The sequence below is a fragment of the Cygnus olor genome, chromosome 1 (assembly GCF_009769625.2).
Source record: "Cygnus olor isolate bCygOlo1 chromosome 1, bCygOlo1.pri.v2, whole genome shotgun sequence".
NCBI classification, from domain to species: domain Eukaryota; kingdom Metazoa; phylum Chordata; class Aves; order Anseriformes; family Anatidae; genus Cygnus; species Cygnus olor.
This window is the reverse complement of record NC_049169.1, coordinates 10,229,048-10,256,369: the sequence shown is the minus strand read 5'-3', so window position 1 is coordinate 10,256,369 and position 27,322 is coordinate 10,229,048. Positions and strand designations below refer to the sequence as shown.

Genomic DNA, 27,322 nt, shown 5'->3' with positions numbered 1-27,322 from the left:
CCACAGAAGAGGATACAAACACTGACCACAACGTTTCATGTACAGTCAACTTCCCAACAGAAAGGAAACCCAATGAAAATTGGACTTTCCCCTTCTTCTGTTTTATTGTCATGGGATGTAGCAACTAGAAGATGACAGTCTTTAACTCTAGTGAGCAATTTGTTCATTTGCTGGTTGCCAAAGACAAATGTGAGGTCAAGTATTAAGTTACAGGTTAAAGCTTTTTGCAGCCATTGTACCATCCCTTTTAAGTTCATGGATGTTAGAGGGTGCGTTATATATAAACTATAACTCAAAGCAGAATAGCGTGTGAGAAAGTCCAGAGTTTTGGCTTCTGATGTGAGTAAGACGTCTAAACTAAAACTTAGAGTTGCTCTGGAATCTCATCCCTGCTATGTGCAGGGATGCCCAGCGAAGTTGTTGATGCTCCATGCCTGCAGGTATTCAAGACCAGGTTGGATGAGGCCCTGGGCAACCTGATCTAGAGGGTGGCATTCCTGTCCATGGCAGAGGTGGGGTGTGTGGAACTAAATGATTTTTAAGGTCCCTTTCAACCCAAGCCTTTCTATGACTCTATGATTCTGTGATTCTGAGTTCTATGATTCTGTGTCTCTGCTGAGAGCCACAGTATTGATTACATGATGCCTCAGCCACACAGAGTGGGAAGGGAAAGTATTAGACCAGGGAACTTGCGTGAGCTATGCAGATGGGGTGTTCAAGACTCCCAGATTATCATTCAGGCACCATTTTTTCCAGCTAAGCAGTTTAATGTCATACAATCAACAGCCATCTTCTCTGGGGGAACTACAAGCTTGTCAGTCTGACCTCAGTGTCAGGGAAGGTCATGAAGCAGATCATCTTGAGTGCCATTACATTGTACATACGGGAAAACAGAAACAGTGTGGCCAGCAGGACTAGGGAAGTGATTGTCCCCCTGTACTTGGCTCTGGTGAGGCTGCACCTCGAGTACTGTGTTCAGTTTTGGGCCCCTTTGTCCCAGTCCAGTTTGGGAAGGACATCGAGGTGCTCGAGAGAGTCCAGAGAAGGGCAACAAAGCTGGTGAGGGGTCTGGAGAACAGGTCTTACGAGGAGCAGCTGAGGGAGCTGGGCTTGTTTAGCCTGGAGAAGAGGAGGCTCAGGGGTGACCTTATTGCTCTATACAGGTACCTGAAAGGAGGCGGTAGCGAGGTGGGGATTGGTCTATTTTCCCACATGCCCAGTGATAGGATGACGGGGAATGGGCTAAAGTTGCGCCAGGGGAGGTTTAGGTTGGATATTAGGAAAAACTTCTTTACTGAAAGGGTTGTTAGGCATTGGAATGGGCTGCCCAGGGAAGTGGTTGAGTCACCATCCCTGGAGGTCTTTAAAAGATGTTTAGATGTAGAGTTTAGTGTTATGGTTTAGTGGAGGACTTGTTAGTGTTAGGTCAGAGGTTGGACTAGATGATCCTGGAGGTCTCTTCCAACCTAAATGATTTTGTGATTCTGTGAAAAACAGGTGATCAGGCCTAGTCAGCATGGGTTTATGAAAGGGAGTTCCTGCTTGACTAACCTGATCTCTTTTTGTGACAAGGTGACCCACCTAGTGGACGAGGGAAAGTCTGTGGGTGTTATGTACCTAGACTTTAGTAAAGTATTTGGCACTATTTCCCACAGTATTCTCCTGAAGAAACTGGCTGCTCATGGCTCGGATGGGCATTCGTTTCACTGGATAAAAACTGGGTGGGTGGCTGGGTCAAAAGTGTTGTAGTGAATGGAAGTAGATAGAGTTGGCAGCCGGTCACAAGGGGCATCCCCCAGAGCTCAGTACTGAGGCCAGTTCTCTTTAATATCTTTATTAGTTATCTGAATGTAGAGGTCAAGTGCACCCTCAGTAAGTTTGCAAACAACACCAAGTTGGGCGGGAGTGTTGATCTGCTTGAGAGTAGGAAAGCTCTGTAGAGGGATATGGATAGACTGGATTGATGGCCTGAGGCCAACTGTATGTGGTTCAACGAGGCTAAATAACAGGTCCTGCACTTGAGGCACAACAAACCTAATGCAACGCTACAGGCTGGGGGAAGAGTGGCTGGAAAGCTGCCTGGCAGAACGAGACCTGGGGTTATTGGCCAATAGTTGGTTGAATACGAACCAGCAGTGTGCCCAGGTCACCAAGAAGGCCAATGGCATCCTGGCTTGTATGAGAAATAGTGTGGACAGCAGGACTAGGGAAACGATTGTTCCCTTGTACTCAGCTCTGGTGAAGCTGCATCTTGAATACTGTGTTCAGTTTGGGGCCCCTCACTACAAGAAGGACATCGAGGTGCTAGATCATGTCCAAAGAAGGGCAACGAAGCTGATGAAGAGTCTGGAGAACAAGCCTTATGAGGAGTGCCTGAAGGAACTGGGGTTATTTAGCCTAGAGAAGAGGAGGTTCAGGAGAGACCTTATCACTCTCTAAAAGTAAGCTGTGGTGATGTGTATCAGTCTCTTCTCCCAAGCAACTAGCAATAGGACAAGAAGAAATGGCTTCAAGTTGCTCCAGGGGAGGTTTAGGTTGGATATTAGGAAAGGTTTCTTCACTGAAAGGGTTGTGAAGCATTGGAACAGGCTGCCCAAGGACATGGTTGAGTCACCATCCCTGGAGGTCTTCAAAAGATGTGCAGATGTGGTGCTTAGGGATGGGGTGTAGTGGTAGAGTTGGCAGTGCTAGGTTAGCAGTTGGACTAGATGATCTTAGAGGTCTTTTCCAACCTAAGTGATTCTATGATTCTATGACCTGATTAATTCTTTGGATTTATAGGTTCCTTTTAGGTGTTTCTGGAAGGAATACATTTAATAATAGATATGCTTCAGAGGGGTGAGTTATCAATCAGATAATTTCTAGCATTACTTAATTTTTGATTAACCACATTAACAATCTCAATACATTTATATTTTATCAACTGGTTTCCAAAAAGAAAAAGAACTTATTAAAAAATGGATTTCCATGCTAAGCAGGTTAGTAGTATTCACAGTCACTGAGCAGAGCTCAGGCAATGAGCAACTGAGGTAACTGATAACAGTAGGAGGTTATCACCCTCTATGTGAACCAGCAGAAGAGAAAATGGGGCATTTTGTTGCTTGGTTTCACAGATCTAGGCTAACAGCAGAAGAATGGCAGAACTGAAGAAATTTGTACTCCACAGAGATTTTGAAGACCATACAGCACATAGACATTTAACAGAACAGTAGAGCTAGAGTTTCCAGTAATCAAGAATATTAACATTTCTGAACATTTTTCATTCTGATTTGGGAAACAAAGTAAAAAATTGCAAACTTTACAACAGAAAAAAAAAAAAAAAAAGAAAGAAAGAAAGAAAAAAGAAAAAGAGAAAAAAGAAAAAAGAAAAAAGAAAGAGGGAGAAAGAAATTTACAGTCATTTTCCTGGATGAGTTTCCCAGTTCACTGGCCAGTTTTAATATCAATTGGCACATAAGATACTTATCTGGACAGCTTGGACACCTCCATGTGTCTCAGTCAACAGGTTTGATGGGGGAGGACCAAATAAGGGAGCAATAGGCACAGAACTATTAGAGAACCCTGCTGCAATCATCAGAAAGCCTGTCTCTGGGGAAACCAGGTAGCTGTGTCTTTTACTAGCGGCTTTCTATGTCACTTGGTTCAGTGTCTCCTGACAGTGTGGATGGCCCAGAAGCTGGCAAAACATCTGTGAAAAACATTCTTCTGGGCTTTTTTGATTACCATCACATAGAACATTCTGTATTTCTAATTGCAGCCAGCTAGTCAGCCAGGAGCCAGCTAGGAATAAGGCAAAGCAGCCAAGAGCCCAGTGCTTTCCAGAAGGGTCCCAGGTGGGTTGCCAAGGAACAGGGAAATCAAGAAAATGAGCTGCCAGGGGCTGAGGCAAATGCCTGTCTGAAACCTGTCAAAATGTTTTCTGCAGAATGTTTTGATTCTGTCACATCAACACTTTTGTGACAGAAAAAATTTCTAACAGAAATTTTCTGTCACTTCTGTCCTTGACTCTTTTCTCCATTCCTCCCAGCTGGATCCCTAAAATCTGCCTTCTTTAGCTTGTTTCTTCTCTCAGCATTGTTTCTTTCCTGCTCCAGGCTTTAAATTCCAGCCTTGTTATCCTGATTGAGCTAGTCTCAATTTCGAATGCTCAGATGATTTTTTGTTTTCTTATTCCCAATACTCTTGACCAGCCAAGTCTAGCTTCTTTTTTCTCTCCCCATCCCCTTTTTTTTTTTTTTTCTTTATCTCTCTACTGATTTTTGGAGTGCAGAACCTTTTCCTAACTCCTGCCTGTAGCTGATTCTCATCTCTCTTCACAATGTTCTTTATATGATTACCATGTTCGGTTTCCTCTTATTCCCTCTCCCTTGTGTTATTTTCTTCCCCTAGCTCCTAGCTCCATTTTTGTTCTGTACATTCTGTTTTGGTTTCCTTTTCTTCTTGTCCAAATCTCTTTTGACAATGTCCATCTCTTTGACCCTACATATTCATCACTCTCAAATTCAGCATTCAAATCAGCCAATTTCATGCTTTCCAGTAGGAACAGATTGACTGATAGGCATGATGAATATATAAAAACAGATGTACTGAGTCAGACCAAAGATCTCACCAGGCAAGTGTTCTGCTTCCAAAAAGTGTACAAGGCAGTACACTGCGTATGCACAGCAGAAGAACAATCATGTAGTGGAACATTCTCAAGATACCCACTACGTTCTGTGGATCATTGACTTCCTGACTCAGAAGTAGCATGTTTGTATTAATAGTCTACGACAAATTTTTCCCATGAATTTGTCCAGTCATTTTCTCCAGGTACTTTTTTCATGAAAACATTTAGCATCCACAATAGCCTATTGTGACAGATTTTACAGCTTAGACTCCGAGCTGCATGAAGAAGTAACATCTTGTTTTAAACTTGCTGTTTGCTAGTTTTTCTTGAGACCCTCCAGTTCTGTCAGTTCTGTACTCAGGGACAGGGAAAGTGAATTTCCATGACAGTTATGTAAAAGACAATGAAAAACAGAAAGACTTTTTTTTTTTTTTTTTTTTTTTTTTTTAGGTAAAGTATGCAGCATCAGTGCATATCAAAATGCTTCTGAGGAAATGTTGCTAAATCTCAGGCTGATTGTTCCTATGACTACCTTCCTAGTATCCCTTACTCCTTAACAATTTGATGGCTCATTTTCCCACAGGACTCTGTGGGTTCTTCTTTATTGGGTTCAATCCTTTGAACTACCACTGGAAGCATAGTTTTTACAGGAATGTTAGCTCTTAAATTTTGACAAGACTTTATTGATCACTCTGGATTTTCCCATTTAACATATAACATCTTTAATACATATACTTAATCTATTTAATCAACAAGCATTTCAGAATGCCTTAACGCAGGGAAAACAGCATCTGTTTTTGTTGGCGTCTTTTCCTAAGCAACTTCCATTTTAGTTTTAATTTTAACAATGCAACCAATAAGCATAATGTAGGCATATAGATATCCAATCTAAGGTTAGTAATCAAAACCTACTCGTCTTGTTTAAGTCAGTTATCCAGATTTAAAGGTATATCTGGCAGATGCTGGTACACCCAATCATTCCCTCCATTTGCTTTTAAGATTAGCACGCAGATACCACTAGAATTGTCCATCATCTCCACTGACTAGATGAAGCCTGAGTAATTGGTTTAGCTATCTACTCATGTGAAAGTTCATGAAAGTAGATAAAGTGAATCCTACCCCTCCAAATAACCATATATAACCAAGTGATCAAATCTGCCTTAACAGAAGAAGCACTATTCCTGAATTCCCACCTAAAGAAATAAAAAATATAATAAATAAAATGAAATAAATAAAATAATAAAATAATTTGTTGTGACACAGATGAAAAATAGAAATACACAGACCAAAATCCCCTTTACAAACATACACAGGGAATATTTGTTTTGATTCTACAATGGCTGAATTTATGATTATTGTGTCTGATTCTAGGCATCACAACCTTTAAAGAAGATGATGAAAGAATGAAAAAATTTATTTAAGCAACAGACATATCTAAGAAATCTGGATTATTTAGTCTAGAAAAAGAGAGAGGAGAAATATAACAACCTTTCCGTATGTAGACTTTTTTTTTTTTTTTTTTTTTTAATAAAAAGAGCGGTTATCCATTGTCCTGTGTGGTCTTAGAGGATACTTAAGGATAAGTAATCTTGATTAAAAATAGGGCATATTTAAGTTAGATAATACACTAAACTTCCCAAATATATAGAAAAATATTTTTTGGAATACGTGTATAATTTCCGTCTCTATGGGATTTTAAGAACAGGTTAAACCTTAAACTTTCAGATTTGGTCTATAAATATTCTTCCTTAGTGTGGGGGGTGATGGATTAAATGATCATATTAAGTCTCCTGCATCTCCATATTCTCATTATTACATAATTGTGTTATTTCCTATGTAATTTTCTCTTTTCAGCAGACAACTGGAATAGAAAATTGATATCAAATGCCCATAACACAGCATGGACAACAAACAAAATTAGGTTTTAATAAGATGCAGAATTACCTGAAGAGAATGCCCAGCAGGACTCAAACTAAATCTAAATGTTTCATTGAACGAAGGCTCTCGGTCATGCCTGCATACTCTGGTTTTCTTCTTAATTACTCTCTTTTGTGTAGAGATGTTGACAACATACAGCTTCACATACAGGTCTGTGGAATTCAAAAGCAATTCAACAAGTTAAATACAAAACCTTCTAAATAAACTTTTTTGTTAATGATTTCAGTGCAGGGGGAATATTGAGAAGAAACAGAACAAGGTACTCTACAGAGCCATGTTCTGGTCTCATTCACATTGTTTAAAAATGGAACTACCCTACTAAATCCAAGGAAATTACTTTGTGCTTACAACATTGTCATAAAAAGAAAAAATAACTTGATGTCTTCATGTGTGTATGAAAATATTATTACGAACCTAAGGTTTTAGTTTTTAGTAAGCTTTTTCACCAAAATTTTCACTAAATATCATTGTTCTTTTATAACCTGAGGTGTTATCATTTTTCTTGAAGTTAAAAAAGGATTAATTTTTAACAATCAGAAGTACATTAAAAAGCAGATTAACTTCTGAGAGTTAATTTGCTTCTATGAAATGATTTTACTTTCATTAAAGTTATTCATAGGAGCAAAGAACACTTCAAAAGATATCCTATAGAATATATCATACTGATTAGGAAGCAATTTTCTTTCTCATTTTAATGGTGTTGTTAAAAGACTTCAGATACATCCTACTTAATGTTTTAATAGTATTGTGAAGTTGGTTTCTTTGTAATACCTGGTAGATGATCTGGAGATTTAAATTTGTATGTGATATTTCTGCACTGAAGGATTTCTACTATCAGCTGTTCTCCATCTGTCTTCATTTCCTTTTTTAATGCAATCTTGATTTCACCCATAACCTGTGTTTTACCTGGAAGAGCAGGAAAAAAAAAGTCTCATTAAAGTAAATGAAAAATGAATGTACCTTAAATAATGTGAAAAGAAGTAAAAATTTCTGTTTCATTGCTGGTTTGGGTTTTGATTTTTTTTTCTCCATTTTTGGTTTGGTTTGGTTTGTTTGTTTGTTTTAGGAAAGATTATAGTATTTAGGTGTATTCAGGAGTATTAAGGATAATGTTTTGCTAGGATGAACAAATTGTAGATACATGCAGTACACTTGCATAAACATTATATGCTTCAGAGTGTATTTGCTTTGGAGGAGCTTTGTTCAAAAGAATATAAATTTCACTGAAAGTCATAACAAGTCATGTAATGATCACTACAAATCACCTTTTCAGAAGACTTTACTACAAGATTCAGAAGTTATCTCATTTTTGAAACAAACAAACAATGTTTAATAGGGTGCTGAAAAGTAAGATTCTGAAAGGCAATGAATTAAGACATTGGTGAAGTTAGCATTTCACCTTCTTCCTTGTATGGAGCAATATTATTTACATAATTTAAAGGAAAGTACTCACTGTGACCTTTAAAAGTAACTGATTTCTTTTCTTATGGGGGCAGAAATACAAGCCCATTGTTTCTACAGTGTATGGATTTTTCTCTAAATCAGTCCAGAGATGGAGATAAGGCACAGAATGAAATTTAGGCAGAGCTGTTTTGCCTTTCCCCTGCAAGACTGTATCAAGGCCAGACAGAGCACACTAGGGCTACATACTCTAACTGACTGCAGTGGTACAAGCAGAGCCCAAGTCCTCACCACAATGCCGTCTATAATAGCATCATGCCATAATAGCATCTGTGCTTCTATATCTATATTTCTGCTACTGTAAAATATTTTTTCACCTTCCTCTTCTCTTTAGACATTAGCGGAAAAACAGTCAAGCTTCTGGAAGTCTTTGGGATCTAGTTTCTGGTGACAACATGCTGAAGATTTAACACATTACCAGGAAATTCTAGAGGCTGGTGCCAAGACGTTGCAAGGAGCAAAGCAATTCTGAAGAAATTAAATAATTTTGATACATCTGAAGAACCTTCTCTCTTAAAGAGTAGAAAGCTACCAGGCAACATTTAGAGATTACTTGCATGTATCTGAAATGTATAACCAAATTTAAATAATCTCTCACTAAAGAATCCAGGTGCTGTTTCACAAATGTCCATGAACAATCGTACATTCTGTTGTTTTTCCTCTATATTTTTGGGGATCATGAAGAAGAATTAATTACAAATAGTCACAGCTACAACATGGCCCCTCAACCTTCCTCACAAATTGAAGCTGGAATCTGACTTAGTTACAGTCAATAACAAATTTGCAATTGGGTTTCAGCTGGATCAATGTTTCACCAATAGTCTATAAGGTGGAAGAGGACCTTTTAGTAGGCAAGTGATTCTTTCATTATATTTAAAATTTCAAAAACCCTTCCTATATGTTTGAACATGCAGTGGTAGGATCTTGCTTTCTGTTATGTGCTTGTGCAAAGAGAACAGAGTCTGCAGCTTTTGGTGGTAGCAACAAAGATCACTGGGATCAAAGAAGGAAAGGCTAAAAATGTCTCTGTTTTTTGTTAATTGGTTCCATCAGGTGTGTCATCAAGTTTTAATGTCCTTGCTTTGGAAAATGCTGAGTGCCTAATGGGTTTAGTTTGGCTAAACTGTGGATTTTGAATGACTGGAAACAGATAGAGGAAAATAAATAAGTAAATAAATATAAAATCCTCTACACTGTGGATAAACTATTAAATAACACTGTGACATATCTGACTGAAAGATGCTGCATAAGTATGGCTTTTTGATCAGTATCGATTCCTGCACTGACTCCAATGATTGACTTTGAAAAGACTCCAGCATAACCTAACGTCAGTTTCAGGCAATCTTTAGTTAACCACAGTCTTCCCTAGGAAATTTTCTAGGGTTATTTATTTTACCTTATTCCCTCTCTGTCCTTTAAGATTTATTCACAGTATTTGATAGGATATCTTTCTTGATTACCTTAGCACTTTTTTTTTTTTCTTCACTTACATGTGCTTTCAACCTAAAATGAGATAAGGTGGGTAGGATGCTATCTGTGACTCTGAAAGCTAGAAAAAAGGAGAAATGCTTAGAATGTGATTGAAAATTCCAGTGCCATATCTCAGTATGTGGAAATTTTCCATAGACTATTCTGTATCCCCAGATACTCTTTATGACAAACAATCCTGCTGCACTACTTACGCCTCATGGGGAAAACAATGATCTCCAGCTGTGAGCACATGAAGCATGATAGGTCTCTTGCGCTTCCATACTAATTTTCATTTCTCCCACAGCATGAAGGAAAAAGCCTTACCACCAGCTTTATGATACATTGCACTAAAATAATCCACCACTTTAAATCCTAGCAGAATTTTGAATAGTCAGGAGAAATTCCTCTTTGTTCCATTCCTTGACATTTTTCCTCTTTTTCATGTATTTTCACAACATCTGTCCTTTGACAGGTCCATAAGAGTAACTCAAATCTACATTGGTCTGTGGATTTGATTCTTAACAAGGATATATATATATAAAGAAACAAACTAATGAGGGGAAGTCTTAATATAGGGCTGTTTATGAGCTGTTGTGAGAGTTCACAGATGGCCAAGGTGGACATGAATGCATTTTGACTGATATAGCAGAAATGATGTTTCTTGGGATGTCATGTAATGGGATGACCTTGAGGATTCCACTGGTAAGAATATCTCAAGATATAGTGCCCAGGTGTAAGCTTTTGCATTTTTCTATAATTTTAGAAAACATCGGTAATAACTGATGTATGAATAGAATTGATTGTGGATATTTTGCTAATGATCGCATGATGATAAGCAAATGCTAAAGTGTAAAAAGCATTTAATATATTTCTATGAAAGCACTAATATAGCTTTTTAAAACAGTGGAAAAAAATTTAAAATTTCAATATTACTGTTTGCTTGAAAAAAAAAAAGGTGCAAACTAGGATTATCACAGAGGCTAAGAACCATATAATAAAATATTTTAAAATTACTTTCTAATATAGCCAACAGTCAATGGCTGGAGGGAAAAACAAAACAAAACAAAAAGTCCAATTGCTTTACACAAATATATGATGGAGCAAATATTGACAGGGACAGTCTATATGCAAACTGATTTTGTGTTATATTTTACATTTTACGTATATATCAAACACAAACTTACTGATATTAAAGCAAGAAGACCAGAGTATTGTGTTCACATTAGGAACACATTAACAGTAGCTAAAAAAATCTTTAAATACATAGCTATGACTAAACATTTCGGTGTTGTTTTGTTTGTTTGTTTGTTTTATGTGACGGAGCACATCTTTTTAGGGGACGGGACTTAATACAAATCCATTAGCAATTAAAATGGTTAATTAACTAAATTACTACATGGTATTTTGAGAAGTTTAGAGGTTTGAATTTGCCATTGGCATGGAAAAACAAGCTGTTACTCTTGCAGAACTATCACACTCCATGCTGTCAAAGGTTAATTAGATCTGTTATTAGTCTTAAATTACTATTTCTGTAAATCAAGGGATGTATCACTGACAATCACTGTGTACTGCTGACCATCGCTATTTGAAATTATGTAAAAATAGTAAATTAAATTTCAGCTTCCAAGGATTGATTACTATGGATTGTGCTGCCCTAACTCTTTGATCATATGCCTGCTGCCCACCCAAATTACCCAAGACAGCAGTAAATAGTCTTCCATTGGTCCATGTTATCAAGGCTCATTCAGCAATACATTTAAATGACCAGGTAAATTTCACTGGCATGAATTTTGTCTGGTTCAATTGTCTAAATTTAAATGTCTGAGCTGATTTACACATTTATCTTAAAATAAATTGAATTGCCTTCTGAGATTGACTATGTCTATCAGCATAGATGGACCAAGGGTAAGTAGGTTAAACTTGGAAATTTAAATAAAAGATGTCTAAATGCTGCTACATGATGAGCATCTGCTAGAGTTATTTGCTGAATGGATGCCAGATGGCCAGAAAACAGGATTAAGAAAATATGTAAACAGATATTTTGTCCCATGGTGGTGTATAAGTTAGTACAAGCTCCTTCTGTTCCAGTCTAGTGACTTGGAATATTAAAAGTAGTTGAATTAGAAATAAAATAGTAGAGATAATAAAGATATATACAAACACTCCCCAGAATTTTCAGCTTTCCAAAAGAACTATATAATACAATAATTGTTTCCAAAATAGGCAGAAAATGCTCTTCTGGAGCTTGCAAGAGCCCTGCACTTTATGCCAAAGGATTTAGAGTCACAGAAAACTCCTTCTGAAAAGCTTCCTGAGTGTGGCAATGTTAATTTTGAGTTATGATTTTCTTTATATATGTTCTTTAAAACCCAATCATCCTATTATGCAATTGAAGAACTGAGATGCTAGAAAAAAATAAGCATGACAAAGAAAACAAGCAAAAAAATGAACAAGAAGCCAACTATAAACCAAAACCAGCTTTACTTTCCTACACCTTGTGGCTACAGTCTACAGGATTAGCATGCCTTATCCACTATGCATGTACACGAGATGCAAAGATAGCCATGGTTTCTTTTAGCAGGATTGCTCCTCCTATTTTTCCTTTTGTGCGCACTTAGAGATATGGCTGCATGTTAAAGTGTAAGAGTGTAAACAACATATGCTCTTACAGGGCCAGTCTTCAAATCCTACTGAAAAATTGTACTGTATATTCACAGGAAACAGGAAAGCAAAGTATTGCACATTATTGATCAGCAGGCAAGGTTTATTTCTACACTTTCTGATTACAAATATTCATGTTACATCCACATTTCTGAAGGCAATCTAGGTATTTCCTAGAGAGCAGTCTCAGGTTTCCAAACATTGGTGCACAACAGCATCTTGCAGTTGACTGCTGCAGACAAGCACCCTCTATAGAAAACCAAACACATTCACACTGCTTTGTCATTATACCTGTGTCTTCTGATCACCGTCATGTTGCCTTGTGGTCCAGGAACACAAAAGTTAATTTTCTGATGATAGGCAGGGAGAGCCTGAGATAATTAGTTTCTTACTGTAGCCTGATTTTGATGGTGTACGGACAGCATGAAGCTGTCATATGGAATGGAAAGGAAAATGGAGCATTTTGTGGTGCAGGACTAGCTGTGTTAGTGCTGACAGTTGTTATAGAACACAAGGAAACAAACATGTCCTCCACTCTGTTGAGAGATGAGCATGCTGCCTCCAGAACCAGAGTCAGTCTTAGAAAGAGCAAATTGGTCTGTGCTAAAAGGAATCCCAGGAGAAAATTAAAATAATTCAACATGAAAATCAAGGAATCCGCGTCAGGGAATCAGCCAAGGAGGGAAATTCTGTGACAGTACGAATGTCAGTTATGAGACTGTATGATGCACCTTTGTGCATGTTCACCTGGGGAAGGTTTGGGTATAAGAAGCCTCCACAGATTTTTACAGCAGAGGAAACTTGTATTTGGTACTTGTCTTGTTTTGGGTATGCGTTCCCTACTAGTAAAATGAAGTGAATGAACTCTGTCACCCAACTTGCCTTAAAAGCATTTAAGTATAATGTGAAATACAGCTCCTTCTGAACCTGTTGCATTTATAATTCTGAAAGTGTATGTAATAAACCTCAGAATTTCCATAATCTTTCAGTGTGAGATGAAGAGATGAGTAATAGCATTGTGTCATCATAGGCATATGATCAAAAATAAAGAATTATTTTTTAGAGCTCATTTCCTTAGGCCTTCATCTGTTTTGATACCCTGAGAGATTAAACTAATGAATTTCTGAGAGCTCTGTGTATTGTTCATTGACAGAATGTGGGTATTTCCTTGCAGTATTTTACCACCTTTTGTCTCATAGGTATCTAGTGACCTGGAAATGGTACAGCTATAGTTATCTCTAACACTGTGTAATGACACACAATGTGTTCCAGAACTGAGCGACTCAAATGCTGCTTATGTAGCTGTATTGCTTAAATCAATAGCATTTTGGTTTCAGCTATATTAGGATATGATCATAATATTTAGAAGATTAAAATTTGTAGTACCATGGCATAAAATCTAAGAAATCTAACGTGCATTCTTGAGAACTTGATTTGAAAAAGGAAATTGTACAGAGCTGCAAGGAAACTGTAAATATGGGAAATCATTAGAGAGAGGCTAAAATCTATGCCTAGTTCAATCTCCTGTCTCTTACTAGTTCTCTGTGATTTTAGACTTATTCTCTGTGCCTGATCTCAGAGATGGAGATAATAACACCCACTTCTCTAACTGAGATTTTTTTGGTTTTATTAACTGCAGTTGGGTATATTTTAAAGAGAGTAATGTAATGCTTTGATAATGTAAACATGAACAGGACTTCAGCGTATGATCCCTAATCCTATGACAAAATATGAAGATCTAAATAGGCTGATGAGGATCCATCCCAACATTATGGCCGCAAAATGGATCACAGGAAGTTCTGCACCAACATGCGAAAGAAGCTCTTCACGGTAAGGGTGACGGAGCACTGGAACAGGCTGCCCAGGGAAGTTGTGGAGTCTCCTTCTCTGGAGATATTCAAGGCCTGTCTGGATGCCTACCTGGGCAACCTGCTCTAGGGAACCTGCTTTGGCAGGGGGTTTGGACCCGATGATCTCTTGAGGTCCCTTCCAACCCCTACAATTCTACGATTCTGTGACTAGATTTCCCTCCACCCACAATCCATGGAGCTTGCACAAACAGAATCTTCTGTCTACCAAAGAGTGCTGTTGTAGCAAGAATTATTTCTGCAGGATTCTTTTAACACTATCTTGAGAACCAGAAGTCCATCTTCCAATAGACATCTGTGCTTCAGCAAAGCAAGACATCATCTTATTGCAATAAATAATTCAGTATTACTGTGAATACTCACCATTTATTATTTACATTGTAGTATTAGAGTTAAACAATTGCAGCTGAAGGTAAAGCAGAAGGGTATTCACTATCAGTTTAAAACTAGATATGTCAAGAATCCAAAATACCAACCCAAACCTTCCAATCTTTGTTTAGGTAAACATTTTTTTTTTTTTTTAATAAATAAATAAATATATTTCCAGTTACTTGCTGTACCAGCTGTTTGTTTTCATAATGCCTTTCATCCTCTTGTTGTGATAAGTTACTGGTAAAGATGTTGTAAAATAATGATGGATGAGCTTTGTAAAAAATGCATCCCAATGTTTTCAGGCTCCAAACTTTTCTGCCCTTTTGAGGTCTTTACATTACCTTCTAGTTTTTGTCTTTCACCTTTCTCCCACATATTTTTTCCTCCCTTGAAAACTGCTACAATTTTCTCCGTAGGCTGGATTCATCTTTGTGCACCCTACTGTAAGAAAAATCAGACATCTAATAAAACCTTAACTACTACCTCCTGTCTTATAGTACTTTAAATAGATGCCATTGGGTTTACTGGCACAGGACTGGCTCAATGATTATTCTCCCCAGCTCCACAGATGAGTCTAGATACATGCAGGTCTCTATACAGTGCTCTCAAAAGGTCCCAGGACAAACTAAAGCTCAGATTATGGCCACCTCTTTTTTCTCTGCTCTGAAGAGGTATTGCAGATGCTGTGTCCCTGGCATATGCTGTCTTCTCTCACGTGCCTATATGAAGGCTAGGTGTTACTATGCATGAAGGACTCAGATGTTATTACAAATTATTCCCTCCTTTACCTGATGTATACAAGGATACTGTGTGCAGTTAGTCATGCTCTTCTGGAATGAGGGGAGAAATGTTATCATGTCCCAGCAAATGTGTTCTCTGTGGGATCCAGAGATGCTCTGCGCTGGGAGCAAGAGAGCTGCTCTCTCTTTTCCCTTCCCTCTCCTTTCCCAGAAGACTTGAGCTGCTTTGAGCAGACTGTACATTATAAGACAAGCAAAGAAGATTAAGGTTTTTCATTAATATTTCCCTGTCTCCTCTGATGTGATGTGCATGCAATCATGTAATGAGGGAAAGCAGAAGAATTAAGGAACTTTGCTCACAGCAAACACAATTTACAATTTTGTGGGCAGTGTGAATGGCTGGCTTTAAGGCTCAAGCATACGAACAAGCTGACAGTTTTATGTTATGATTTCTAGAGCTAGGACACATTCACACTGCCCACAGAATTTTGAATATACCAATGCAGAAATTTAGCCTGTATGCCCAAAATTCTAAGTAGAATTAAAAAAAGACTATTTGAAGGGGTATATTTTTAAGCCTTCTCTTCTCCTTTCTTTTCATTTCCTTTCACATAAAACAAAACAATTTTGCAAAATACATTTTTGAAAATAGACAAAGCCTTTTGAGATTTTGAGATGTGAAATCTTTCCCAGAACAAAATAATATTTGTTCCATTTGTTGGTCATTGTGTATGTGCCTCTGTTTTAGACATTATATATTTATTTTTTTTTTAAGAAAAAAAAAAGGCCAAAAATAATGCTGGCTCTGGACTGATGCCATGTGTAAAAACTCTTGAAATGAAGTAAAGTGATTTTAAAAATTGTGGGAAAATAACACAGGTACTTCACAAATGCTCAAATACGAAAAAAAATCCCAGATGTACCAATTCAATTTCAGCTGGATTTATTTTCGTCATGTGGCATTCTAAAATGTTGTAGCAAAAACTAGGGTAAGTAAGAGGTTACTGGGACAATAAGATTAGAGGAGGTGAACTACAAGAGAAAGTTTCATTAGTGTTAGAAGGTCAGTGACTGAATTCACAGTATAGGGGTCAGAGATTGCTGAAGACAAGTTTTTTTTTCAGTATTTTAGTGAGACTATCCCTAGTACCATAGGGGCATTTTGAAGAAATGGAGGCAAAATCATAGCTGTAACTATCATATTCAACAAATTTAGATGACAAGAGATAACTACACATATTGTTTTCAGTGACAAAGATGAATACAGAATACCTGTATTTGAAGAAAGGTAGGTAGATGTAGGATAAAAGTGGGATGAGAAAATCAAGAGAGTTGCAGAACTAATTTCCTACTGGATACCACTGCTTATTTATGCTTTTGTGGAAGGGAAGCCTTATGTTCTGAGCTAATTATTCTAACATTCTCCCTTCAATACTTTCAAATTCCTGAATTCCTCAAAATTCAGCTTTGGTTTACAATAATATATTAGTGACAGTTTAAATTGGGTGGAAATATTGGTGTCTAATTCAACTTCTCTAGACTCTGTAGTCCATAGAAGTAGCATCTCCTTAAACATACCTTATGATGGATAAATGCCTTCTGGAGGTGCCTTCCATGTTTCAGTGACAGGTATGACGTAAGGTGATAGATTTGATTTAGAAACCTAATTTTTAGACAGTGAAAATAGGCTAAAATATTCCAGCTACAATACTATCATTTTCCATAACTTCAATGAGAGAAAGCTAAAACCATGGTTGAAATTATTCTTGCTACTTTAACTGAACTTCGAAGATAGGTGCAGCCTGGATCTGAAAAGGGAAACTATGCAGCCTCATGTCTCAGATAGCAAAATTCCCTTTAGCTGCCTTTGCTCCCTTTCATCTTCACCACAATTCAGTGCCTGAGCCTAAATATACATTCACAGTCTTCTTTTCACAATTTTAGCATCTTACATAAGGAGAAATATCAGACACTGCAGATTCAGCTGCATAAAAGATGGCTTGCCACAACGTCTGAAATTTTGATGATGAAAGACACACTTTGCCCTGGCTTTCTGATGGGCAGAAATTCATACAGGGAAGAGAAGTATTTAATGCCATACATACAGAATAACCTGAACCTTGATTATTATTATGTGTTTTAAGCCTATTCTATTTAAGCTTTACTAAGGAGAAAATGTGCTAAAGGGAGAAGGAATTTGCAAACTGTCATTAAAAGTCTGTATTTGACATAACCTCAGTTCAATAAAGTATTTTGCACCATACCACAATGATCTGTGTGTGATACATTATAAATACTTGGTTAAAGTAGTACTAGTGAGTCGGCAAGCTCTTTTTCCATATCAGTGTCAGAACACAAAATGTTTTCTACCTATATAAAAACAGGGAGGATTGTTTCTAGATTATGTTTAGGTTCTCATTGAAATGATGACAAACTTTAAACTATTTTCCCTCTCCTCTGAAAAATATATTTTTATATTTTTTTTAGTCTTGATTGGCAAGTTTTTAAGAATTTGACAATACAGTCTGAAATGACAAAATCCCTTCTGAGCCAACCTTCACTTTCTGTGCCAAAATAATGAACCTTCTTGCTCCAAGTATACATATGAAGATGTGAATATCACAATAAATTTATTTATTCTTTTTGCCTCCTTGACTTTATGAAATTAAACATTCTGGCTTCTTCTGACTAGAAACACCAGGAAATGGATTAAAATTAATTTGGCTTATATTACAATATGATGAAAGTATAATGGAAATTGTATGAGCACTTAAAGATGAGTGAAATGACTGACGTTACTTTTGGACTGCCATGGATAATAACAAGTGAAAGCAGAAAATGTGCGCAAACTTTATAGTAAAGAGCATCAGGTAATTCTAAATTTATCAGAAAGATAAAGTAGCACAGAATCAGAAAAGTTTCACTGCCAAGTAGTTTTTGTATACTAATTTTGTGAATCCACAGAGAAAATAACCCTTTGAACAAAATATTTTATAATTAGGTTGTAAACAAACAACCTAAATTCGGATGCACAGAGTGCTTGGAAAATATGGTTAAAAACGACATATTTTCTAAGAATAACAGCTGAAAATGAAAGCAATGAAAATAAAGTACTTGAAGGTTGCATTTCTGAAAAGTAATTGTTCTGTTGGGAAATGTCACCTCCTGACCACCTGAGGAGCATTATGATATAAAAACAGTTTATTTCTATCATTTCTTCTGAATTTTTAGGTCAAGCAGAAGCAAAACCAGTTATACTAAGTTTAAACAGATCCAAAAACATACTGTGTTAAAGAACCATGTAGGAACTTCCCCATTTGCCTTGGCAGACGTAGTTAAACGGTGGTTTTTCATTCCTTTTAGAGTCTTAGAGGTATGGTCTGATGAAATTAAAAAAAAAAAAAATCTCAAAGGTAGATAAAAGGATAAAATCAGATGCAACTGTATAAAAAATTTTGATCATAAGAAAGACACATAAAAAAACAGCTCAAGCTTATTGAAATGTTGACTTCAGGAATAGATGTTATTTAAGTATCTATAACACAGGCTTAGTTTTTCTAGACACACTACAGAAGATTTTAAAATTGAGAACCAATGTGGAAAAAGTACTGATATTTTCCCTCTTAGAAGTTCAGATAATAGAATATTTTGATTTTTTCCCTCTGTCATTAAGCCATCCTATCATGGGAAAGTATACACAGTGAATAGGTGTTGGTGATGAACCATATATGACGTTTTTATTCCAATTAGTTTGAATAGTGGCTCACTGAACATTTACCACACAGAGATTCAGCACTGAGCCTGCACTTTTAGTGCAGTGGAACAGGCTGTTTTATTTCACAGCTTGCCCAAGTCATTTATAGCCTATAAAAAAAATTACTTAACACATGGTGGCATATGCAACTCTATAGAGCTTTCTTTGAGAAGGAGGTGGAAGATGGCATTTGTATACACAAATATATCCATACACATACTCAAGCTAACGCAATATGTTAGCACTCTTTTGTGCTATAAACCTGGTAGGCACACTATCATGGTAACTGAAGACAAAAATTTTTGGTAAGAACCTGCCTATTCTTTTCTCACAACATGATTTCCAGATTCCCCCCTCAGATTTATCCTGCAGCTCTTAGACTCTTCAGTGAAATATGCTTAAAGTCTTGCTCATAGCTCCCTGGAACTACACACTGCTGTGCACCATCATGTGCACTGCACAGCCTGATACCAGAGCAGATGCTTCTGCACTGACTGTTCATGTGGAAGACAGGTAATGCTATTATATTAATAGATTTTCTGTTGTGTACTTACGTTACCTGGAACAGTGGTAGCAGCCCACTGTTGAGATGCATTTTCTCTATCATTTAATAAGAATGATTACTGAAATAATTGTTGCTAATAAAACTACTATGAATAATAGTATGAGAAATTGCATATTCATTATGGTAGTAAGAGCTGTGATAATTCTAGCCAAGCTCATTATACCTGATATGCTAAATAAAATCTGATATACAAAAGAAAGCCAAATCTGTCTTCCAGGATCACCAGACTGTTTTGTTACCGGCTCCAGAAAACCTAGGAAATCTTAGCACAAAAAATGAATACTTGTAATTACAACTGGGAGTGAACTACTTGCAAAATCTGTCCAATGGAGCAATGAGGGATGATCCTTTCAATTAATAAGGATAAACATGGAACCAGTTCAGTCAAAACTGGAAAAAAATGTATTAATCAAAATTTTGCTCAGGAGGGATGGACAGAAATGCTATGCAGAGTATTCCAGAGTATGCAGAATTCGGAGTACTACAGTCACTGGAGGATTGGTACCTGGAAACATTGTTTACAGTAATGTGGAGATGATTCCTGAAGTTGTTACTTGTTTGGAGAAATATCAATTTATTTTTCAGCTCCTGTCTTTTCTTCTATTAAATGTATAGAAATATGTTTACAGTTTGTAAACATCCATCTGAAATCCTTAATTGTATATGTACCTGCTTTTCACTTGAAATGCATACTTTACAATTTGCCTCTGATTCAGCACTCAGCAGTGCCATTATTCTTACTATTTCATGCAGTGCTGGTTCCCTCAAGCTGCTACAATAAGCGTATACTAAAGATGGTATTTCATTGCATCATTGAACTGATATGTGTCGTTAAAGTCCACAGAGATGCATTTCAATAGAGAGACATCATCTAAAATCCTAGAGCAGAAGAAATACAGGGACAGTACAGCACTTAAGTAAATGCACTTTAAAGCTTTGAGATGAATACTGCAATGATGGAAAAAAAAAAAAAAAAAGTGAAAATCTACCCCTATTTACAGTGTTCACGAACTGGAAAGAAACCTGTTATGTAAATGGAATTATATATCACCTAAAAAGCAATACTGAAGCTGAAAATGATTAGATAAGTCCATAAGTGTACTAAATGGTGTTATGGAAGAACTCTTGATCTTATAGGGTTAAGAATTACAAAAGTTTTTCTGAGTCCCTGAACATTCATGGGGCATGAGGAAAGTTCCCATACTAGGACAGCGAGAATTGGAAATGATATATTTTAGGAAGAAAGAGGAACCTAATGCTTAGTAAGGGGAAAATGTGATAGGCTGATATCAGAGGTGGAAGGGGAAAGAGGTTTTATAGTGCAAGACTTTTTTTTTTTTTTTTTTTTTCCCCATATGGTGAGAAGAAATCTTCAGAATAACATTTTGGATAGTAAGACCTTCCCCTGGTACCACACACAGCACAGGTAGTCAATCCCTTGCTTTGAGAAATGGGAGTTTGTCACAGATAAGGGGCCTTGAGGATGTGGTCAGTAGGCCGCCTAAATTTGACAGCAATTCCACCTGCACCTGGAAACTTTCAAGAAAGTTTTCTCAAAACTGTGCCCTGGAAAAGGTGAATCAGAAAACACGCAGATTTACATGTAAATATGTCAGTCCGGCTTAGAAACTCCCCCTAAGCCTTATGAAATCACTCAAGCAAATACCATCTATTTGTAGAAATATATAAAAAAATAAAAATAATAATGAAAAAACAACTTTGTAACTCATTAAAAACCTGTTTCTGCTCTGGGCACTATGTATTCAGCAGGACTTGTGTAACTAACCAAACCCTTTCTGTAAAGAAGAGAAAGGAGTATCTCTTAGCAAGCTAATGATACTCTAGGTCTTGCAGATTTATTTTTTGGCAACTGTCTTCAAACAGGAATGTGTTTTTCTTCCCCCCCTTTTTTTTTTTTTTCTTCCCCTCCTGTCTCCTGCCCCACAGTGCAGAAAGGCTTCTTTTTGAATTTGAATTTGAATGTTTTGAACCTCTGAGCCTTTCAGCCAACTGCAGCCTACAGGTTGTAACTTAAATGCTATTTGTGAGCAAACTGATGCACAGTATTTTTCTGTTTCCAAGAGGAAAACCTGTCTATGCACACATAATATCTCATATTATACAAGTCTCTTACTTTTCCTGACCTGTCAAAGTAATAAGAATTATGAACAGAATATTTTGTTGCTGTAGACAATCTAAAAAATAAGTTCTAATGCTTATATGTATGTTGAATATTAAATGAGGACAGAGAAAAATGCATAGCATCTGAAGGCTTGTCAGTAGTTCTCATTGATGTTTGACATTATATCATGACTTGAACAGTTGTTCACTGAGTTCTCAGCAAAAATAATTAATCACTTAGAACAAAAGCATAAAAATAAAAGTCGAAATATTATTTACGTGTGAATTTTAACATATATAGACTCAGTAACAGTGACAAAAAATGGCACTAAAGATCATTTCAGAGTATTATCCTAAAAGTCTATGAGCCAACATTTTCAGTAGCAATTATTGTGATTAAATCTGAACTTGAAAAACTTTAAAGAACCTCATTCCCAGAGCACAGTGTAAAATTAGGGACCCTTCTTTTCTCTTTTCTAAATAGTTTATAACACTCAAATAGTCATTGTTTTGTTATCAAATAAAATAAAATGTCAATTTCAGAACAACTTGAGAAATGTTTTCTAAGATTTAAAAGAATCAGTTGGGATGTTCTAGTAGATGTTACTTCAAAAAACACATCCACAGGTAATGATGAAAAACAAATTGATGAAAATTAACTCAGGTATATTACACAGGGCTTCATTTCTAGATCAGTTCATAGCAGACTGATCTAAAATTGAGTTTTTCCCGTCTTTCTGTGGAGAGGAACAAAGAAATCAGCATGCCTTTCCTTGGCCTCCCTAGCTAGTTCCTGATTTCATAGGTTGCTGTCTGTCATGAATTCCTATTCTTCTGCTGGAATTCTCCAACTCTTTAATCTGTGCTTCTGACTGACAATGTATTTGCATTCTGCAAATCATTTTTGATTTAGCAGAAGCATTGTTGTTCATCACTTCCCTGCTGCTACTGTAATAACTATATGCAAAAGGTAGTTCATTTTACAGGATGCTTTCAGTGAGAAATTTACTTGGGCACCTTTGTATCTCTACTCTTGGCCCTCACAGGTTCTTGAACACCCTATTGACTTGAAGGTATTGGAAACTCATTTGTAACTAAGGGTAAAAAAAAGAGCATTAAGACTTAATTATAAATCTCATTTGCATATATATTTCTAGGGCATCACAGAAATGAAATATATTCCAGATCTGTCAAGAAAATCTATTTCCAGAGTTGCAAGTGGCTGAAATCTTACAGTTAATCTCATTCTTGTGATACTTCAAGTTGAGCTTCTAGTGTTTCAGAATTTCTGGATAAACATGCAAAGTCCCTGCACATTATGAATATCTTATGTCTCTCTTTTTTTATTTTTATTTTTAACAGAAATTAATTTCTGTTTAATATTCTTTAAGAAGGTAGAAAGTACAAAGCAACGTAGAGACAATCTGCTCCCCTGAGATTTTTCTATTTGAGCAAACCAGTATGGAGACTGAAAGGTAAAGACAGATTTAAAAAACAAACAAACAAACAAAACTACAATAACCTAGCTAATACATGTTTTTGTACATACAGTTAGACTTTTACCTGGTAGCAGTTTAGTTCTTTTACAAAAATGAGTACCTAAACTGCAATATCAAGCATCATGCTTTCAGTTAAGAGTTATGATAGTCATGATTTCCCCTGAAATAATCAAAATTTCTATCTCCGGCTCTTTTGTGATACATACTCTCAACTGTTGGAAATTTTTTTGTTTCCCTTAATAACAGTAATAGCAGTGGTACTTAGTGAAGTAAAAATAAATAAATAAATAAATAAATAAATAAATAAATAAAAGTAGCATTGTTATTTTCAGTTGGCAATGATCTAAGACTTAGCATACAAATTTGTCTCAGGTTATTTTCTTTTTAATGTCATGTGGGACAGCATACAATATTCTTTGTGCATCTATTTTTTGGAATGGTCTGTATTGTATATAGACATTTATTGCTTGCATGAAATTATAAGCAATTATAAGCAGTTGTTCTAAATGGAAGGGTCAGGCAACTACTGCTACTGACTGTAATTGCAAATAAATTTATATAGGTAGTCTCAGTTAATTTTTTAACTTATCTCAGAGGAGCACAAAGACACATAACAGGAGACTTCAAGCTCTATGCTGAATTTAATTCCTTTATCCATGTGACACATAAGCTCCAGCAAAGGACCACCTTTTTATTGAGAATGCTTCAAGACACATAAGGCAAGTCTGCTGCCCTGTTGAGCAGTGTGCTTGCTCATTTTGATAGCTGTTTGTTATTATTTGAAAGCAAGGACTGGTAATGGCAGAATTAAAACCTCTAATGTCGAAGGCAAAACTGGCACCACTACTGGAAGCTACAATCACTCTTGCTGAGTCTTCCTTGCGGCTTTACCCATAAAACCATCATCCTACTTCTCAGACAAAGAATAACGTAGCAGATCTAGTTTGTTTATTTTCTGTTATTTAGCAAAGATATTAAAACAACAACAATAACAACAACAAAAACACTTATTTACAAAGCCTGCAATGAGATATTCTAAGTCTTGCTGGAATATATATAGGGCAGGGAAAGAAAATAATATGTTACCTGTCTATAGTTGCAGCATGGAACTTCAAGCAATAGAACAGAATTACTTGTGAGAAATTTGGCCAACAGAGTGGTTTTGAAAAGTACCATGGAGTGTTTACAAACAATTGCTGTAGATTGCTGCATTTAATTCTTCCTGGTGAGATGTCCTCTTAAGGAAAATTATGCCATTTAATAATGTCCTCTTAAAGAAAATAATACCATAGCACCAGTCAAACTACAAAGAACTTTACCTGTATCTAACCACTGATTCTTACTCTTCTTTAAATGGTATAAACTGTCACTGGGCCTGAAAGAACACTCTTCACACTCCTGTTATTTGTTCTCACACAACTTCCATAATATTAACTCCTTAGCCACAAATATTTGTACAGCTGCCTAGTGAACTAGTTGGCAGAACTGATCCTACTAATTGCATCAACCCCAGCATCCCACAATGTATACATTTGGTCTTACTCACCCAAACCAATTTAGGATATGTTTTATACCACTATGAAGAATGAAATGAGCTTCAGGGAAGGAAAGAATGGCATTATTCAATGCCAGCAACAGTGCTGACATACGACATTGTGCTTTATGAAGCAACAATGAAACAATTGGACTCAAAATAATTCAGAAAGGAAAGGGTTAAGATAGAACAGTTGAAAGGGACCTACAAAGATCATCTAGTCCAACTGCCAGACCACTTCAGGACTACCCAAAAGTTAAAGCATATTATTAAGGGCATTATCCAAATGCCTCTTGAACACTGACAGGCACAGGGCAACAACCACCTCTCTAGGAAGCCCATTCCAGTGTTTGACCACCCTCACACTAAAGATTTTTTTTTCCAATATGCAGCCTGAACCTGCCCTGGCACAGCTTTATGCCATTTCCATGTGCATCCAATCATTGATTACCAGGGAGAAGAGACCAGTGCATCCCTCTCCATTTCTCTTCCTCAGGAAGTTGTGGAGAGCGATGAGGTTGCCTCTCAGCCTTCTGTTTTCCAGACTAGACAACCCAAGAGTCCTTGGTCTCTCCTCACAGGACATGCCTTCCAGCCCTTTTACCAGCTTTGTTGCCCTTCCCTGAATGCATTCAAGTAATATCCTTTTCATATTAGGGAGCCCCTAGCCGCCCACAACATTCAAGGGGAGACTGCATCAATGCTAAATATAGTGGGAGAACAGTGGAAGTCTCCTGTCCAACCCCACATTTACAGTGGGTTAACTTCCAAATTTCATCAGTTTGCTCAGACCTTGTTTGTTGAGTTGTAAAAACTTCCAAGAAGCTTGACAGCATCACTGTAGCAACTCTACTCAGTGTTTTAACTAAAGTCATTTTCTTTATATTGTTAGAATTTTCGAATTTCCTTTTTTTTTTTTTTTTTCTTCCCCCTGTGGAGATCTGAGAAAAGTCTGCCTCCATCTCCTCTATTTAATCCCTTCAGGTATTTAAGAACAGCTCATTTCCTGAGGTTTATATAAACCCTCAGCCTCTCTTCTATGCCACTTCCTCTGGCCGTTAACCATCTTACTGGCACTTTGTTGGAGCCTCCTCAAACCTCTAGGAGGTCCCAAAATGGACATGTTTATTTGGACGTGGCCTCACAAATACCTGGTGGAAGACGATAATCCCTTCCTATGACCTGCTCCCTACACAGTTACTTTTGCTGATCAGTATGCAGCAACAATGAACATAAAGCAACTTTCCAAATTAATTGTGTAAAGAAAAGTTGTTAATGTCCTAGTAAAACTGACTTACACAGAGAAAATTGGATTTGAAGAGTGCCTCAGACAAATTCTGTAGAGCAGAACACAGTGGACATTGTACATTTTGAGATAAGGTCATGTAAAAATCAATAGCTTTTTGGGAAAATGACATTTTCTCCAATGTCAGCACTTTCAGTATTTTTAAAATTGCTTTGGGTGTCAATTGTATATTTTTAGTTTCCCTCATTTTAAAGAAGTAAAAAGAATATTGAAAATACTTTGCAGTCCCCACATTATCCCACAGTTGTTTGAAAACACATAGTGGCACAAAAATCTCTTTTCACAGCCTGCCCATTTTACAATAAAAAGAAGTTGCCTCAAGAAAAGAGCTTTAAATATAGCTGTATATAAATATATCAACAAGTTAGTACTCCTGCATGAAAGCAAGTCCAGCTGCACATTCAAGAGTTTTGCCACTGGAGATAATGATCAGTAGTACAGTAGCATGAATATAAGCCCAATTCCTCATCACTTAGTTTTGCTGCAGACATCTGAAGAGATCAGATTCATACATCTTTCAGATTGGCTATGTATGGCTGGGTTTGTTTTTTATATAATTCAAAGGTTGGTAGTTATTCCCAGAGGGCTTCTAATACTGGGAATGAGTGTTCATGAAGTGAACTTAATATGAAGATCTTATATAAAGATGGTTTGGAAGATCTCAGAAGTGACCAGGCTTGCTGCTCTCACTTTGGCCCAAATGTTAAGCCAAAATCAAAGAGGAAGTGCAGTCACCTTGATCATTTTTGTCAGCTATAAACGTGAGGTGTGACTGGCACAGGCTGTCAACCCCTATGTGACAGTCTGTTGGAAGCTGCTCAGAGTTCAAGGACACTTAAATTCGTTGTTCCTATTGAACGTTTCTTGTTCCCCAGAAAAGTCTAAGCAAAGAAATTTAGGCTTTTCCTCACTCTTCTTTTGACACACAGATAATCAGTTTCCTTGTGGGCTGCTCCCTCCCCAAGCTTTTTATCAGGCCCACAGTATGAATTATGGGCATTATTTTATACAGTCTGACTGGTTCCTGCATCAGCTTTGTTCCTTCTTCTTCCTAGTTTCATCTCAGTTCCTCTGATGGCTCCCAGAGTTCTTTCTCTTCCATTTCACAAGCTGTTGAATCCAACACTATGGGAATCCTTGTCTTCCTTCCACTAACAAACAGTTAACTAAGTGCTTTTCTGAACCCAGAAAAACCCATAGACACATGAGACAGGAATTTGTTTGAACTGTTGAGGACATTCCCATGTCTGACCCAAATCCTAATTCTAAAATTATCTAAGAGACTGTGGTTTTAATCTGAGACCAAGACTACTATCTTGTTATATATCCTATTACCCAGTTGTGAAAAATATTAGGGAACTTGGATTAGAAAAAAAAGAAGAAAAAAAAAAAAAGAAAAGAAAAGAGAAACTAACTGTAATCCTATG

The 27,322-nt window shown here is 36.8% G+C and overlaps 1 protein-coding gene across 6 annotated transcripts in view; it reads right to left on the bottom strand.

Moving 5' to 3' along the window:
• Positions 1-27,322, bottom strand: part of PCLO (piccolo presynaptic cytomatrix protein) — a 372,356-nt gene that overhangs the window by 5,031 nt on the left and 340,003 nt on the right. For all 6 annotated transcript variants that reach the window (XM_040548286.1, XM_040548292.1, XM_040548308.1 and 3 more), the window contains 2 exons: positions 7,316-7,450; positions 6,551-6,696 (listed from right to left, as the gene is read on the bottom strand). In XM_040548286.1, coding sequence (XP_040404220.1) covers positions 6,551-6,696; positions 7,316-7,450 — 281 coding nt within the window. The remainder of the gene's footprint in view (positions 1-6,550; positions 6,697-7,315; positions 7,451-27,322) is intronic.